This window comes from Gossypium hirsutum, chromosome D04, assembly GCF_007990345.1.
Source record: "Gossypium hirsutum isolate 1008001.06 chromosome D04, Gossypium_hirsutum_v2.1, whole genome shotgun sequence".
In the NCBI taxonomy this organism is placed as follows: Eukaryota; Viridiplantae; Streptophyta; class Magnoliopsida; order Malvales; family Malvaceae; genus Gossypium; species Gossypium hirsutum.
The window spans coordinates 47,955,184-47,974,321 of NC_053440.1; the positions used below are offsets into that span (position 1 = coordinate 47,955,184).

Here is a 19,138-nt window from a genome sequence, read left to right on the forward strand (position 1 = left end):
TTCTGGAATTGTTCTAGCCTTTGGTCCATGTCTCTAGTTATCAATCGAGTACCATAGCAGTGTTTGGTAGGTTGATTGGTTTCCAGATTAACTGAGGAGTGATTTGAATTAATTAGAATCATTTAATGTTTTTAAATGCATATGAAATAAGGCAATGCATGAATGCAAAAAGACGTCAATTTTGATTCAATTCCATATAAGAAAATCTTACTAGAAAGCAAATTTCTTTACATAAAGCGAATTACAAATAAGACTTTGCCCTAGTACCCAGAACTCTAATCTTCCTGAGTAACAAAGCTACTTCTTGCCCCCGATCCGATTTTAATTCATACTTCACACTCAGCGTGTCAGCCTGTACTGTTAAAGTCTGTATATGATCAGCTACTTCTCGAATCTGGACCACAGCTTCCTCGATAAAATGATCTTTGCTTCTAACTTGACTTTGAAAGTGGTGAAGCTGTTCATTATTACGACTTTCATTTGCTTTCAAGTGCTTGATCTGAATCTCACAATTTTGCAGCACCGTTTCTAGCTCTTCGATTCTTTTCTTCATTTCGTCAATTTTGCTCAAGCTTGCTTTCAACTCTATCGTAGAGTTTCGGCTTCAATACTGACGAAGAGATCTTTCCAATACAATCACCCTATCCTTTAACTCGCCCTTTTCCTTCTGGCTTTTTGACAAACTCTTTTCTAAAGCCTCATTTCGCCTTTGCATCTCTTGAAATCTCTGTTCCCATCTATCGGCCTTGTCCTTTTCTTCTTAGATTTCTGCTCGCCACTGTTCTGACGTCTTTCCCAGCCCAGCAGTTCTTACTGACAAACGCAACTTTTTATAATCCGTCTTTAGACTGCCCAGTTCCTCATCAGCCTTATTTTTCTCATTCTTCAACCTCTTATTCTCAAGCTTCTGAACGTCCAAGTCTAATCTCAAGTTCATCTTTTCCGCCTCCATTTGATCTATCATTTTCTCTAAATCCGCATTCTTTCTCTCAAAATCTTGTCTTACAATTTCCAATTCCGAAGGGATGACTCGCAAATGCTCCTCTATTGACTGGCCATCCTCATTATTTAACTTAAGTGTGTTATCATTAATCCTCCTAACCCACCATCCATAATACTCAGGAGTTGTCATCGGCCCCACGGCTAACCTCTTCATTTGGAGAGTCTGTTTCCACGCATTGGACATTTCTTGAATCTTCTTTCTATAACCATCACCTTTGTATGAAAATTCACAATCAGCTATCCCTTAGGTCGCAGGTATAAACTACCCTGACCTATATTGCCTTAGCACCAATAATGGGGCATATCCGACAGCTCTCTAAATACCTAATAAAGGTACCCAATCGAAATTACCACACCTATATAGGATCTCATCTGGAAGTAACCAATGAGCTTTCCACTCAACATCTTCCTCTTAAAGATTTTGAAGAATTGCCATCCATTTTTCCTCTGAAATGTCATCTCTCCTCGGCGTAGCAACTATCTCTTTTAGTGGTGAATAATTTTCAGAAAAGACCCAATACGAAACTTTATACACCTTCCAAAAGTGACTGTAAAACCATACGAGTAGAAGCTGCGCACATCCGATAAATTTACCCTCACCCGTCTTTCGGCATGCACTCAATGACCTAAAAGTTTCTGCCAAAATTACCGGAATCGGTGTAACCTTCTTATCAAGCCAATCGAATAAATCGGTGACTGCTTCGTCCACATGCCTCAAGGTTTTAGGGAAGACAATCAAGCCGCATATACTTAAAGCGAAGATATCTAACCTCTTTCTTACATCTGGGTGGGTGAGAATTGCATCCTTCAAGCTCCTCCAAGGAATGCACTTGCTGTCCCCTTTTTGCTTAACTCGTGCAGCGACCCACTGCTCACTCATCCCTGTTATACCTATCAGCTTCTTTGAGAAGGTTGGCATATTTACCGCTCTCGAGTAGACTCTATCCACTTGAAACTTTGAACATCGGAGTAAAGTCACATACTCGTCTATCGTAGGTACCAAATCGACATTCCCAAACGTGAAGCAACTGTAAGCAGGATTCCAAAACTGGGCGAGGGCTCGAAACAAATGTTTGTCTACCTTCACATCAAGCAAATAAGGCAAGTCCCCATAATTGTCGTAAAATAACTACCTAACTTCATTATTCCATTGATCCCAAATTTCTTTCAGCTCTTGCAAATTGTTTTGAGCCACACTGATGCGAGTAAAATCCCATAATTCCGATACATACCCCTCGTTCAGGCTATCACCCTTTTCTTACTGCGTTGTTTCAGACCAAGTTCGGACAGCCGCATTGTCTTCCACTTTATCAAGAAACCCTTTTTCCATGTTAAGCTTTCTATCTAGCAACCAAATCTGAACTGATGCCTTTTATGATGAAATGAAATGCCATGTCATGCAAACAAAATAAAACACAAGAGTCAGTATCCAATACAAGCATATAATCAAGGAAGAGTAAAGTGCCTATTAGGACATCTACTAGGGTTTAGTGTAGTTCTACCTAAGGCAAGCTTCTATGGCTCATTATATGCGGTTTGGCTCTAAAGTAAAGGTACCCGAACCAGCAGATTCCTTGATCCTCACCCATTATAGGTTCATGTAGATCAAGTTTGGTTCAGGGGGACATATTTTCCCTATGACTATACAGAGATGAAAATCTCACGAAGGCATAGGTACCGATGTATCCCGAAAGCGATCCACTATCCTATACGAAGGTGAAAAGCTCACGAAGGCATAGCTTCTCACTCCTACTTAAAAGGGTAAAATTGTTCAACTCATGAAATGTAGTATGCAAACAATATTTAAACACGAGGATAATGAATGCAAAAGGATGTCATGAGTTTTTTTAAAAAAAAATATTTTCTCGACCCTAAGACAAAAATTAATCAACTTTGTGGCTCGACTCTCTTATTTTAAAAAAATCCCCAGTGGAGTCGCCAAGCTGTCGAAACCATTTTTTTGAAAAACAAAAAAAAATTTAAATTTTTGGTTGTCGACTTAAAAAATGAAAATTGGGAGTCGCCACCAATCTTTTATTAAGGTGTGATTGGGTCACCTAAAAACGACTTTGGTCTACGAATTTTAGAAAATCGGGTCCGTAAGTCAGTTACGTATGAGGAAGGATTAGCACCCTCATTACGCCCAAAAAATTGGTACCTAGTTAATTAATTAGTGTCTTAAGGTCGAGAATTTGGAAAAACCGTAATCCTTAGCAAAACTTAAAAGGCTACGTATTAAGACCCTTATTATTTCAAAGAAAGAAGATACCACACCCAATGCGTTAGGGCACAGCATTCTAATTTTCCCCAAAAATGAATTGGGCCAAAATACTAGTGCAATAAAACTTTAAAAGAACATCCACTTATCCAAGATTTAAGAAATCACACCCAATACGTTAGGGCACGATTCCTCTAAAATCTCAAACTCGGAATATTTCCTTTACTATTTTTAGAAAAAATCTTTATTTCAAGAAATCAATGCGTCAGATCCAATACGTTAGGACACAACGTGTTGAATTCCCAATAATGAGTTCTTATTTTTTAGTTGGTTTAAAGAGCAATCCTCGATTGTTAGATTTTCAAAAAAAATCGGAACCCAATACGTTAGGGCCTAATTTCCTTGAGAAATCTTAAATACGAGTATTATTTCTATTTTGAAAAAATTTGATTTTAAAAATTGAGTAAAAAAATGTAATGTTATGCTACTTTAAACATATAATGCAATAATAAATATTACGATAGCATAGAAATAATACAAATATATAAACAAATAAATACAATAATGGCATGCAAAATATCAAATAAATGGGCAAGATAATAAAAATATGTAAACCTAAATCAATAGACAAATGATTGAAATAAAAAAAATACATATACACATAGAAATATATAAGTTTAAAATAATTAAATAATATCTACATTATCGAAGTTAATTAATGAAATAAATATGTATACACATGAGAAAAATATTAGTTGCAAAAAAAAAAGAAATAAGTATATACATAAAAAAAATATACATATATATAGGTTTTTCTTAAAAAAAGTAATATAAGGAAAAAAATATTATTAATTGATAAAATAAAAAATAATGATAAAAAAAACTAAATTGAATTGCATTTTAAAAAAAAATGGGTAAAATCCGCAAATAGTAAAAATCAAAGGACTAAATTGAACGCGCGAATTACATAGAGGGGCTGGAAGGGAAATTTTTCCTTCTCCTCTAAAACGGCGTCGTTCCAGTAGGATTAAATTGAAATGGAAAATAAATTAAAGAACAAATTTAAAAAACACAAAAAACCTAATTGAAAATTCATTAAAAGGCGGAGGGGTCAAAAATGCAATTTGCCCCACCGTATGAAAACACGCGGATCCCTGGATTTGGGTCGGGTCGACGCGCGGATCCTCCCTCCAAAACGGCACCGTTTTAAATCAGCTATTTAAGCCAAAATTATAAGAATAATTTCATTTTCAATCCTTCAAAGAAAAAAAACGAAAATCCTTCAAAGAAAAGCTCTCAACCCCACGGGCACCGTCCTCCTGTCCGGTCATCGGCCACCGTGTCGGTCATTGATCTCCGGCGCAGGCAATGCCGTCTACGGTGGCCGGAAATTTGAAAACCTCCTTTTTGGCCCCTTTAACCTTTCCAAACGCAAATCAGGGCTCAAAATTTCTAAAATCCAACGGAATATGTGGGGAAATCTCGAAAACCTTTTGGTTTCCGGCCACCGATCCTCGGCGTGGCTCCCTCAATGCTTCGGCCTTATCTCAGAACTCAGACGATCATTTCTTTTCCCTTTTTACCCTTCTTTATCCTATTTATTTATGTATAGAAAAATAACAGGAAAGAAAAATGTAAATAACCACCTTTAATCGGTTTTTGCTCTTGGTATTGCTATTTTTGATTGCGGAATATGGCTCTTTATTGATTGTCAATTCGGGATCCTTTACAATGTCTCGTAAATGGCTTTTTATAGCCATAATATATAAAATATAGAAATAAAATCCTATTTACATTGATTTGATTCTCAATCTCTTGATTTCTTTCCATATACTGTTTTGCTTTCTTTCCTTGTTGTGCAGATGAAGATCGGGACTGGGATTCGGGGCTGCGGCGCTTAAGGATTTCCCTAGAATCCTTAAGGTTTCTGACTATCGTTTTTGGCATTTGGGCCACATATAATTGGGCCACTGTTCTTTAACCGAAATTGGGTCTGGGGTTTGGGCTCTCTTTGTTGTAATTGAACTGTTTTATTTGGGCCTCTGTTGTATTTTAGATTTGGGCCATTTAGGCCAATTGTAATTTGGGCCCTTTTAAGCCCGGGCAAAATCTGGCATGTACAGGCTCTATAGGAAATAGAATAAATTTTGCAAAAAAAAAAATTTATATTGTTTACAAAGTAAAGTTTCTAAATAAGTTAAGCATAAATTAAATACTAAACATTGTACAAAAATTTTAGAAAATGAATGGGAATTTGGATGTAAACCAATACGTCCTAACACTTATAAAAGATATAAAAAGAAAAATAAAAGGTATAAACTAGTTAGATGGAAACCAGGAAATAGAAAATATACTGGTTATAATAAGAAGAAAAGATTGGTTAGAAGAAAAACTTCTAAAAAACCTAAAAAATAAATATGTAAAAGTTTTATATGTGATGAAGAAGGTCACATAGCACCAAATTGTCCTAATAAAGGGAAAAGTGCAAAGAAAATGATTAAAACACTGAAGAACAAGACTTAGAAATATGTTCAGAAAAGGAAATAAATCTTGAAGAAATATTATATGAATTAATATCAGAAACAGATTCTGATACAGATGAAGAAAAATATATATTTATGTTTAATACAGGAAGTAGTTCTAATAATCAATTAGAAGAAATTCCTAAAAATGAACAGCAAGATATAAAATTAGGAAATTTAATTGGAGAAGAAAAAGACTTTTCTGATGAAATGATAGAAAAAATAAATAAAAATAATATTTCTAAAGAAGAAATATATAAAATATCTAAATTCAAGATATGGTGTCAAAGACATATAAAAAAAATAAGTGGTAATATAGTAGCTAAAGATACTAGAGGAGGATTAGTAGAAATCTCATTATTTACTAAAGATAAAATTAAGAGGATTAAAAAGAAATATCTTCAAGTTAGATATATACATTTAGAAATAATAATGATAACTATTAGAGCTTTATTTTGAAAAAGTCATGATATATCGATAATAGCAGTTTTGCTAGATAAAATATTTGAAAATTCAATAAAAGTACTTATCGAAAGAATTCAATCAAACTTACATACAGGTGTAATAGGATTTAAAGTTAAACCAAATTGCTTTATATCTATTACAGATCCTCTAATAGAAGAGTGTTTATGTCTAAGAATTTAGACAAAAAACTCTGAAATTAATGATTTAGCAGAAGATCTAGCAATAAGTTAGACTTCTATTAATGAATATACAAATACAGCAAAAGTAGAAATCAAAGAGATTAATAATAAAATTATTGAGCTCTTTGAACCTAATAAATTTACTACTGAAATACAACCAAAATTATTACATTTAAAAGATCTATCAATACAAAAAGACTGGATGATAGAAAAGATAAGTAGTGCAAGTACTTCTAAACCTGTAAGTACTATAGAATATACGTCATCTAGAGATAAATTATATTTTAAAAATACTGCTATAACAACTACAAATGATAATTTAATTTTACCCTCAAATACTCCAATAGAGGAAGAAGAGGATAATATAAGTACAAGTTCTACACCAATAGGAATGAAAATAATTCATATTCCTATTTTTCCTACAGAACCAAGTAGAAATTCTAGAAACACTAGAATGGAAGAAATACAAACTTCAAAAATTATTCAACAAATGAAAAATGGAATAAGTGATGTAATTACATTTTCAAATTTCTAATCCAGGAAATATTATACATATATTAAAATTACATTTCAATTTAGAGAATACAAAACATATTCCTTGCATGCTTTATTAGATACAGGAGCTACAACCAGTGGTTGCAAAAAGATTACCATTCCTGTAGAAAAATGGGAATCTATGAAACATCCAATAAAAGCAATAGGAATAGATAGTAATGAAACCATAATCTAATATAAAGCTAGAAATGTACCAATCTACATAAATAATGTAATATTTGTGATACCCAAAATATTATGTTTTCCTGCAATGCATGGAGATATATTATTAGGAAATAATTTTATATACCAACATTTACTATTGATCTCTATAGATAAAAATTTAATTATGTTATCTGTAGAAAAATCTTCTGTAGAAATACCATTAGTAGAAAATTATAAATTTGTGTGTGATAAAAATTTTACGCCACCAAGAAAAGAACAGATTAAACAACTTAAAACAAGTCATTGGTTGTTCAAAATTTTAGAAAATAATTTTAGTGAAGAACCATAAAATTATGGTAAAATAGCACTAGATATTGTCAAATTAAATTGAAAAATCCCAATAAAATTATTAGAGTTAAACCAATGATCTATACTAAACAAGATATAGATGAATTTGATATACAAATTAGAGAATTATTAGAAAAAGGATTAATAGAAAAAAACTAATAGTCCACGTTCTAGTCCAGCTTTTATGGTCAGAAATCATGCTGAAATAAAAAGAGGAAAAGCTAGAATGGTCATTAACTATAAAAGATTAAATCAAAATATTATTTTTGATGGATATTTTATTCCAAGAAATGATGTTTTAATTCATCAAGCTAAACAAGCAAAATATTTTAGTAAATTTGATTGTAAATCGGGATTTTGGCAAATCATGCTAACCGAAGAATCTAAACCTTTGACAGCTTTTAGTGCACCCAATGGACATTATCAATGGAGAGTAATGCCATTTGGATTATGTAATGCACCACAAACCCTAAACCCTAAAACCTTAAACCCTAACCCTAAAACCCTAAGCACTAAACATTAAACCCTATAATTCTAAACCCTAAACTCTAAACCCTAAAATTAATAAATATAAAAAAATTTGTGTAGTCTATATAGATGATATTTTAATATTTTCAGATACATTAGAAAAATATAGAAAACATTCAAATATCATTTCTCAAGAATTCATAAAATATGGAATAATATTAAGCCCTAAGAAAATAGAGTTAGAAAAAACAGAAATAAAATTTTTAGGATTAAAATTATCCGCAGATGGTCTTAAACTATAAGATCATATTATTGTAAAAATAAAAGAATTCCCTAAAAATATTAAAGATAAAAAGTGGCTTCAACAATTTTTGAGATTTATTAATTATGGAAGAAATTTCTTTCCTAACTTATCTGAAAAAATATGTAAGTTATATGAAAAATTGAAAGAGGATAAACTTTTTATCTGGTCTAAAAAAGACTCAGAAATTATACAAAACCTAAAATCTGAAATAAATCATAATTCAAAAGTTTATTTACCTAAACAATGTGATAAATTAATTTTAAAAACAGATGCCTCACAAAATTATTGTGGATGTATTTTAAAAGCTAAAACAATAAATAATGAAGAACTAATATGTGGATATAGTTCAAAAAAATTTAAACCAAATGAAATTAATTATGTTATATATGAAAAAGAAATATTAGCAATAAAAAAATAAAAAACTTTCTTATATATTTAGCACCTGAAAATTTTATTATAAAAACAGATAATCAGGCAGTTAAACAATTCTTTACTAATAAATATTTGGAAACTGTACCTAGGAGAATTAGATGGTATAATTTATTATGTACTTTTAATTTTGAAGTTTTATATGTAAAAGGAACTGATAATATTATTGTTAATTATCTTAGCAGGCCATATGAATAGAGGTAAAAAAATCTCTAGAAAAAGTTGATGAATAGACTACTGTCCATAAAAGACCCAACAAAGGGAAAACAATAAATCCTAATCAAGGATTTGTGACGTTACCTGCACAAACATCTTTTTATCCTAATCAAGAATATTATATTCCATATCCAATGGTAAGACAACCAGTTGGAGCTCATTTATCTTTTACGCCAAAAACGGTAAGTCAATTCCCTTGGTCCCAATACCCAACTCAGCATATCAAGCCAGTTACGCTGAAATAATAAAAGGAGTAGAAAATTTGTTGAAAACACAACAAATTCAAGAAATAAAAGATTTTTATAATCCAGTCTTACCATTAGAATTATATAACGTTATTAATGAAATATGTAAAACTCATATTTCTGAACAAAGAGCTAATTTTAGAAGAGCTCTCACTAAGCTTTCACAATTTTTAGTTGAAAAAACAACTAAAGAAAATGAAACTCATGATTTATTACTAAAATTTATTTTGTATAGGGATTGGGAAGAGCTTGAAATAGGTTATTTAGATATTAAGGAGATAAACAAACTTCTTGATATATTTCAATATTTTATTAATAAATGAACAAATAGTCCTATTATGAATAAAATGTTTAGGCTTTATTTATATAATAAAGCTAGAAAAATTCTACCAGTGGAAATTTTTACAAAAATAAATGGAGCTATTTGCAAATAGCAAGCTCAATTTCAAAAAGCTTTTTTAGAATATTTTCTGCAAGCTTATGTGTTTATCAATGATTTAGATGAAAAATTTCCTACTATAAAATTTAGACTTGATCACGAACCATTTGATATAAGTAATATTGAATGGGGGTTTTGTTAAAGAAATAATAGTTCAAAATTTTTCTTTTCATCTATTAAAAGATTTTCCTGCATCTATTAAGTCTATATTATTAAGTATAATAAAGGAAGATGACTTTTACTATTAGATTCATCTTGAAATAAGCAGTTTTATTGGTATTTCTAAAAAAGAAAAAAAATTATAAGCCATATCAAATTTGGATTATTCAAATAATGATTGGAAGTCCCAAATTATCAGCAGTTAAAGAAGACAAAGGACACCTGACAAAAAAACATTAACAAGTGTTACAATAATCCCAGTTATTATCAAATCCAAGCAGGGATAGATTTAATGACAAAAGCCCAATATTTACTTCAACAAAAGAATTATGAAAGAAAAATATTGGCATATGAAACTGTAAATATCCAGGATGACAGAGATGAAAAATCTGTGCAACTATTAAAAAAGGTAGCTGTCATGGAGATAGACTATTTTCCATCACACATAATGGAGGAAATTAAGAACACGTGGGAGATTTGGAACTCACCACCAAGACTGTCAACAGACTCATTACATCTAGATGACATAGAGTTAATGAATCTAGATAATATTCAAAAAGGATAAAGCCAAACAAAGAAGCCACGTGAGAGAATAATATTCAAGAAATGAACATTCAAGTTTGGAGGTTACTTAAAAAATAAATCATTCATATATAAACAAAAAGATTGCAACAAGGAAGAAACCATTAATAATATGACAAGATAAAAAAAAAAAAACTACGTAGTAATAAAAAAGAAACCATAGTTACTTCCAAGGCAATCCCAATCCTAAATCCAACTTCATCGCCTTTAATTCTTCAGAGTTGCTTTATTACCTCATAGGTTTTAGAACCTAAGTTAAAAAGAAAAAAAAATCTTTGATTGATTACTTTAAATAATTAATAAATTTTATCTAAATATAATAATTGAGCAGAGTGAAGATAAATACTGTTAAATTTATTATCGTTTCATAGTTGATATATTTTGTTTTATCATTTATCTTGTTTCATGATGGATGTGTAATTCTAAAAACCACTATCACCTCATGAATATTAAAAGCTTTCATCATTGTTTTAATTTAATTTTTGGTATTTATTTATAATAGGCTAAATTCTAGTATTGCTCTTTGTATTTAGTAAAAGTCATGGATTTAATTCTTCTACTTTTATTTAGTCATTTTTAGTGGTTATACTTTCTAGATTTTAAAATTTCAGTCATCACCAAATAATAATTATTAAATTCATTAAGTAATGTTAGGTTATTTTCAAAATCTGATTCATCCAACATATTATTATATGTGTAATGGCATTTCAGTTTATTGTTTTCATATATTACTTACTAAAAATCCAATTAATGGATTAACGTTTGTCATTTGTGTTAAGATTGAAAGTTCAAAGTTTTAAAAAGTACATAAACTTAGAATGATCCAATTGGAGAAAATGAACTAAATCTATAACTATATATACAAGACCAATAATTAAATTTCAGCAAACAAATTTAATTGTCACTATTTAAGTCGGAACTAAAATTTTAAATATTAAAAAATACATGGACCAAATTTAATAAATTCAAAAATTACATAAACTAAAACTAAAAATATAAAAACTAAACTCACAACTTTTAATGTTTAAAAATGATGATTGGAATTTTACGATTGTAGATTTATCTTGCCTCATTGTAATGATATTTTCTTATTTATATGTTAATTGACTCTACCGAGGTCTACATTATTTATTTGTTAATCTGCAGGAATGGATAGCGGATGGTTTCTTGCCTCTTCCTCATTCCCATTGGAATTATTTTGACGGAAAATCTTTGGATCCAATGCTTTGAGTCCCACATCTCTATAATCTTCCCCCGGCCCCATACTTTCATAAATAAGAATTTATGTTCCCAAACAGTTCTCTGTAAACAAAATTACTGAAACTAAAAGAATTGGATATTATTTTGAGTTGATGGATATTGAATAAAATTAAACTGGATATGAGGTGGTACTTGGTTGCAGGTGTGATGGGAATTTATACAAAGGGTTGGGGCATAGCTGCACATGGTTCATGTGGCGGTCATTCACTCCTTTTCAATTGAACGTTTTTCCGTGATTGAATGGTCGGTGTCAAAGAGTATTGAAGGAGAAGGATGTTTTATGAACCGAAACCACGTGTGGAGATTCATACAAGCTTTGAAAATTTTCTCAATTCCATCGATAGGGGTGAAAAGTATTTGTCAGTATTAACAAAACCAAGCTTCCAAACCTACCAGATGATATGCTGTCTCAAAATCTTCTTCATTATGATTCAATACATTGAATCAAAACCCCCAAATCAATTCACAAAGAAAAAAATAAGAAAGTGGATATTGACAGATATCTCATTTGTTCTTACTGTCCACGGATCTATTTTCCCACATTTGAACTACGGGTCAAGCGCAGGTTGCTATTGGATGGGGTTTGCTTTGGATAGTTTAGGTTCCTCTAGCTCTAAGCCCATTATTCGCCCACCAATTCAAGTTTGGGTAAACTGTAATACAATTATTATTAGTTTTTTTTTGTTATTTAACTATGAAAATTATAAAATGATTATATAATTATATAATTTTGTCTTTTTTTGTCATCAGCTGGCTAACGGTGGCAACTTTTAAAAATTAGTAACAGCTTTAACCCTCAACATTTATAAATGATGTCAATTTAATTTTGATTTTAAAAAGAATTTAACTCTCAACATTTACATATTGTGTAATTTGGTCTCTCTCTCTCTTTTCTTTTTTCTTTTTTGTAGCATTGAGGGTTAATTTTAAAGAACAAGAACAAATAAAAATTTTATATTGGATTGTTGGTTGTTTCTATTTTTGTATATTTCCAGTCAAGTTTATCTAATAAATTTGCTTTTATAGCTTTTTAGATGAAAAGGTCAAAGAAAAGAAAAATTGAAAAAAAGACCAAACTACATAATATGTAAATGTTGATGGTTAGATTTTTTTAGAATAAAGACTAAATAGACACAATGTATTTAAATGTTGAGGGTTACAGTTGCTATTATGCCAATTTTAAAAGCTGCTACCATTAGCCAATTGGTGACAAAAAAGACAAAATTAAGTAGTTGGGTGATCATTTTGTAACTTTTCATAGTTGAAAGAAAATTTACTAATAGTTGGGTGACTACTAGTGTAGTTTATCCTAAAAATTTTGGTTAACATGGTGTCACCTAATCCAAAAGGGCACAAGAAAAGTAAATGAATGACCATAATAAAGATGGGTATATCTTATCTTAATGAGAAATGTGCAAAGGTTGCATGAATATTTGTATCATTAGCTAACATGGCAAACACGTAAACATAAAAAATTTGAAATTTGCAAGAAGTTGTTGTTTATGCAAATAAAAGCAAAGAACAAAAAAAATCTCAAAGTGGGGGGAATAATACAAGGCCACTTGCTGCTTTCTAAACTTAAATCTCTTTGTCTTCTCCCTAGGTTTTCCAAGCAATCTTTTTTGCCTTTGTGTCGGTCTTGTGCTAGCTATCATCCAACTTTTTTCCTTTGTCTTTTGGGCTTTTCTTTTCTTTCTCTTCGAGCAAAATAAGTTCAGACCTTACCTCATCTTTGCCATCAGCCTTTGATTGGTGACCAGTAGAGACTTTTCTTTGGTCGTTTTGCAGTGGCATCGAACCTAGTTCCTCTAACTTACCCGATGCTTTTAGGCAACATCTCTTCCTCCTTGGCATCCTTGGGTTTGAAACGTAAAGAAGATCAAAATCGTCATACCAAATGGTTGTTGAAGATTGAGTAGAGCCCACAGTTTCTCCCCTTTCGTAGTCAGCTCTTCCTAGTCCAAGGTGGCTGAAGGTGCTTGTAACACTCCTTACTTGTCTCGATGAATTAGTACACTTATGAGATGCTAAAGTGCCCTTTTCTAACTTATACAAAACCAATCTTTATAAAAATAGTCTTTTATGCCATATACTTATCTTTAAAAATAAATTGATCACATTTAAAAAGATTTAGATGCAAATTAAGGTCAATTTAGGTTGTTTAATGCATTTAGGGATGTTTCCAATTCATAAAATGAATATGTATAGCCCAACGACTTTAATTGAAATTTTTGGTCTTCGAAAAATTAGAGGATTTTCCATAGTTCAAACTTTAAAACAGTTTGGTAATATCATCTTAAAATCATTTAGAAGCAGTTCGCGGGTGATTGGAGGTGTTAGGGACCAAAAACAAGCTTCAGCAAGCTCAAAACTCACAAAATTGTGTAAGGACACTGTCTAGAAGGCTAGGTATCAATATCTAGACTCCATGTTCTGATACCTTGGGTTAGGTATAGGAACTTGGGAGCCAGGTATTGACACTTGAACCCAAATATTGTAGCTTTTCATCTACTGTCTTCCTAAGTTCTGATACCTTAATATAGTTTTCGAAATCGGGCCCTTAAAATTAAAAATCAATCCAAAAACACTACGATTCACCTCCAAACATAACCAAACCATATCAACAAGATTTAAATCTTTTTAAACACATTCAAACAACATTTAAACTCGCATTCATCACAAGGTCATACTCAACAACTTCAAGTATCAAAGTATAACTTATAAATAATCCAATTCAAATACATTTGTCACTAATTAACATGGAACAAATAATTACAATCTCTTCATAGGTCTAAGCCTCTATGTACATGCCATTCCTAGCATTTATAAAACAACACTAAAGGTTTAACCTTGACAATCTACAAGTGGTGATGCGATGCCTCCAAGCCTATAGTTCCATCTTTATAGAAAAGTTCACGTATACGTTTAAAACAACTAACGCAGTAAGCTTGAAATCTTAGTAAGTACTTGTGAATTATCCTACCTCATCTAGTCATATGATAGCTTGAGTATTTTATGATTATTATGTAAATTTCATTTAATCCACATATTAAAAGGATCTTGTTCCATATCTCATTAACACATTATTACCACTCAAGCCACTTTGATCAATTCATTTAATTTGTTCCCATGAAACAATTAGGGTGGTTCCATTTATGATACCTTTGTTCTTAAGGTGAGAATTTATTCATAACACTATAATTACCCTTTCCTTATTCGAGTCATACACCATTTCAATAAATTAGTCACATAGCTCTTTTGTTGTCACACTAGTATCATAATTACAATATTTCTCATTCTTATTATGCACATTCTAACAAGTATCAAGTTTCAATTTCATCTTCTCATTAGCCAAACATTTAGAAATACTCTCAATTCTTTGCTTATTAGTCTCACCCTTAGCATGTGTTACTAGATTTTATTTATAGCAATTTATATTCATATCTAAATCTTATAATCAATGTTTCAATTCATTACACCCTTAGTAAACCTTAGTAAGGTAGAATTTGGATACGTAGAATCCCAACCAAACACACCTAGAATAACACGATAAAAGCGTTTACATCTGAAGACTGTAGAAACATGGTCAAAATTGTTGAAAAAATATGGTTTGAAAACAATTTTTTTAGCAGCTTTCTTGCATTGCAGAAAAATAAAATTTTAAAAATCGAGCCAGTTTGTGATATTTATAGTAATAAATTTTACCCAAAATCGCACCTGTGTTTTCGGCTAGATGAATCATTGTCGTTCTCGACTTTCAATCGAATAGCCTTCTGAAGGATGTACGTCCGAGCGTATCGTACTATTCTTTCTTCAGTAGAATGCTCCGCCAGCTCCGCAAAATTATTTCGTAACCAGGCCATTTCAATCCAACCTCCGGTAATCATCTCTAGTACCACAACCAAAAGTTCATAACAAACGGTCCCCCAATTAGCAGATTGAACAAACCCAATGACTACCAATCCGTCCATGGGGAACCCCAACTGTAATTGCACGTCCTCTAGAGTGATAATACACTCACCGCATGGAAGATGGAATGTGTGCGCCTCTGGTCTCCACCTCTCCACCAACACACTTATGAGTTTTGAGTCCAACTTACACCCCCGGCCTAAGTAGGCCACGTGGAAAAAACCAGCTTCCCTCAAGTATGTTTCGATCAACGGTGATGGAAGACCAGGTAAATTACAAATATGACATTGCAAAATTCGATCTTCCACCTATTTAGATAAAAAGTTATAAAAAAATACTAAGTTCAATTATAACTATGAAATAAAAAATTTTAAAAATTAAAATTTATTCTTACCATTTGCAATTGAGTGATGGAGATGTGCTTATTATCATCAAGACGGATTAGAGGCTTGACCATTGCTACATTGAACAAGAACAAATTTTTAATAAAAATACTATTTCTTGGAATTACTAATAAAAAATAATAAAAATGTTAACTTAGATAAAAATAGAATTTAGGATAATAATTTGAGAACTTTTTGAGAATTGTGAGAAATTTGAGAAATTAGGAGAGAATTTGTGAAAATTGTGTGTGTGTGTGGGGGGGGGTTATACTTTTTTTTTGGATCGTTGACGGCCCAACGGCTAGTTCAAATAGCCATTGGAGTTGATCGTTGGAGCGCGAGCAAAAGCGAGCCCACGTGGATGGTTTTTACAAAAATGCTTCCACGTAAGCGCGTTTTACCTGACATCAAGAAAAAAAATGCTGAGCTAGATGTGCTTTTCTGTGTTTCCCCTGAAAATGACGTCAGCTCAGCATGTTTTGATAAAAACGGACCATTCCAGTCTTATTTGAAAAAATTAGCCCATTTCTGTAATTTTTTTAAGAAAAGGGCCTTTTTGGACAATTGGTCGTATTTTTATTGGACTTCTTGTAGGGGTTTTCTTATGTCTGTACCTTTCATATAATGAAAGCTGAATGTTTAGGGAAAAAAAGTAGAGACATTCACTCAGATGTGAAAGGTTCTTAGACTTCCTCTCAAAACAAGTTTTTCCCCGTCAAAAGTTGAAGTAAATGTTAATTCCATACTAACATCCATAATTGCAAAAATAAAAGAAACAATAATTTGATACTATTTCGTCTTAAATCTATCATAAAAAACTACAATACGAACGTACATAAAGCATTTTTGTTCAATCTTCACCCATTTGCCACAGACTGCGCAAAAAATAAAACCCAGGAAAAAGTAATACTGTTAAGAAACTAATGTATTCACAGAGCAAAACAATAATGTAGGGAGACAAATCAAAGGATTTTGTCGGAAAAACAAAGAAGAAATTTCCTCTATCACGCGAACAAGGATGTAGATAGAGATTGTCCGCATTTAAGACTGAATCACCTTGATGGCTGGTTAGCTGAAGATATGCGCCTAAGTCTCTTCTTTCTCACAATTTATGGGTATGGAAACCTATTTCAAGTAATACCTACTCATTCTTCATAAAGTGTTAGGTTTTACTACCCTTTCGAGGCTTTGTGTTGAGGACCTCAACCACTTTCTCACTCTATGAGTTGAGCTTTAATATTGTATGGAACTTTGGTCTTTGTTTGTTCTAATAACTCTTTATGAAATAGATTTGTACTTAATTAGTGCCAATAAAACCTTGGCAGTGTTGGAAAATATTGAAACTATACAAGTTTGGCCAATAAAACATAAATATCAAATTATAGATTGTTGAGTTGAGCATAATTTCATTTATTTCTCACCTCTTTGAAGTGTTTTTTTTGTCCATAAAGCTCACATCTTCAAAGTAATAGAAAGGTTCTCTGGAATGAAATATATAAATGTAATATTCATTTGACTAAAATGATATAAATGCTTGATTAAGCTGTTAAAGATTTAAAATACAGTTATTCCTGAAAATTTGTTCAGCTAGCACAAGACTGGGAATCAAGTCTTTCAAAATTTCATAAGCTCTACTTTCTACGATTAGCAAATTCATTTTAGTCAATAATATCATGCAAAAACAGTTAATCAGGGTCAGACGCCAAACCAAGAGGGTCGAAGTACTTCCCACCAAGGTACAGCCTTTTCTCAGGGTCAAGCTCTGCATTCCTTTGGAACTCAATGTATCCAATCACCAACGCTTTGATCCAGATCAATGTTGTCATGGGGAATGGAAGGGGTTAGCCTAGGTAAGATGATCCTTCAACAAGCTTCACCTGAAAAATAACCAAACAATATTCATTTAAATGGTTTCTAAAAAAGGCACAGAGTTAAGCCTAAGGACAATAGGCAAGTAATTAACCTTTCCAGCATCTTTCCAAGTGACTCCAGTGAGTCATTCAATAGTGAGGGCACTTAGAGTAGCCAACATGGCCCAACGTCCATGGATCAGCTCACATTCACGGAACCTCTGCAGCCCAAAGACCTTGCTGTAAGGCTGAAATGGAGTTGGCTTTATGTCGGTGACCTCAGTCCACGTCCCAATGATGTCACTTGCCATGTTCTTTACCAGATTTTGATCCAAAGAATCCAAATCATACTGCAAATACTCAGCAGGCTTCCCCAACCCAAAATTTTAGAACCCATAATCAGCAACCAAGCTACCGTCGAGCCAGCCGGGTGCTACAGCTCCAGATACCATAATGGGCGATCAAAGGTTGGTTTAGATACTTTCTTGGCGGCTTTCTTACCCCCAAAGTCGAACCGGGCCACTACCCTCCCAGAGCTTGAGTAGACGTCAGAAAGGCGGATGCCCGTAAAAGAGGAAGTAGCAGCGACGGTGGTAGCCATTATTGGAAGAAAGGTGACGCAAAATGAAAGGAAATTGAAGGGAGTGTGCTAATAGTAGTAATAAATGAAGGGAAAGTGGTGGGGGTTTATCCAAGAAGAAATATGGTGAACGTTGGATGAAGCAGCATTATCTATCTGACCAATGAAGAAGTCTAATAAATAAGTTGGATCCTCGTCTGTTTGTGGGGGCTAATAAATAAGTTCCCACTTTTGTTTTTATTTTTTTGCTGTTCATAGTGTTGCTATTAAAAAAATAACATTTTAAACATAAGTAATTAAAATGTAATCTAAGATAAATAAAATTAACTATTTAATAGCTTACAGTAAATTTTATTCTAACTTTGGCTTTAGTTATAATTTTAATTTAATAATTAAAATTAATCTATTTTTGTAAATTATAAGAATAGTAAATATTTAGTTCTTCTTTGATCACTTAGCTATTAATTTTTAATTTAATAAAATTATATTTTTATTGCTATAAATAAAATTTCAAGCTTATTCTAATATCCAAAAATTTTGTTTAATATTAAGGAACCTGGATTGTCATTTTTAAAAAATATCAAATAATGTTTCAGGAACATCAATGGAAGCAAAAGTGAAGAATATATATATATCTTTATTTTTTACAAGTTTATTTCCCGAAATTATACACATTTTAGTGTTTCTTTAATATAAATTTTGCATTATTTAATTTTAAGTTTTTATAATTTTGAAAAATAATTTATGAATTTTTATATATTTATTTTTTGATATTTTAAAATAGTCATTAAAAATGGTAAAAGTTCCAAATTAATATTTTATCTATAACTCATGCAACAAATTAGATATAACATATTCACATCATATTTATACTTTCATTT

General features: G+C 31.7%; 1 protein-coding gene across 6 annotated transcripts; it reads right to left on the reverse strand.

Annotated features, from left to right (window-relative positions):
• Positions 1-15,046: 15,046 nt before the first annotated feature.
• Positions 15,047-18,528, reverse strand: LOC107899528 (protein MAIN-LIKE 2). 6 transcript variants are annotated; one of them, XR_005911870.1, is made up of 6 exons: positions 17,791-18,525; positions 17,536-17,704; positions 16,663-16,702; positions 15,839-15,903; positions 15,557-15,752; positions 15,047-15,424 (listed from the first exon to the last, which is right to left on the reverse strand). XR_005911870.1 is itself a non-coding variant. In XM_041090735.1 (4 exons), exons 1-4 carry the CDS (start codon positions 17,651-17,653, stop codon positions 15,237-15,239), a joined length of 567 nt encoding a protein of 188 aa, XP_040946669.1. In that variant the 5' UTR covers positions 17,654-17,660; the 3' UTR covers positions 15,047-15,236. The 6 variants fall into 6 exon arrangements, 2 of the variants coding, with proteins under 2 accessions (XP_040946669.1, XP_016680758.2); XR_005911869.1 differs by adding an exon at positions 17,249-17,308 and having other exon boundaries at positions 15,047-15,752; XR_005911871.1 differs by having other exon boundaries at positions 15,047-15,752; positions 16,663-17,308; positions 17,791-18,528.
• Positions 18,529-19,138: the final 610 nt, after the last annotated feature.

Bases quoted from the DNA above. Each gene is read 5' to 3' on its own strand.
- LOC107899528 (XM_016825269.2), bottom strand. From the start codon at position 17,653: ATGACAACATTGATCTGGATCAAAGCGTTGGTGATTGGATACATTGAG. The intron at 15,904-17,535 runs GTTTGGCGTCTG...TGTTCAATGTAG, and splicing joins GAAGTACTTCGACCCTCTTG to CAATGGTCAAGCCTCTAATC. The intron at 15,753-15,838 runs GTAAGAATAAAT...TTATCTAAATAG, and splicing joins CCATCACTCAATTGCAAATG to GTGGAAGATCGAATTTTGCA.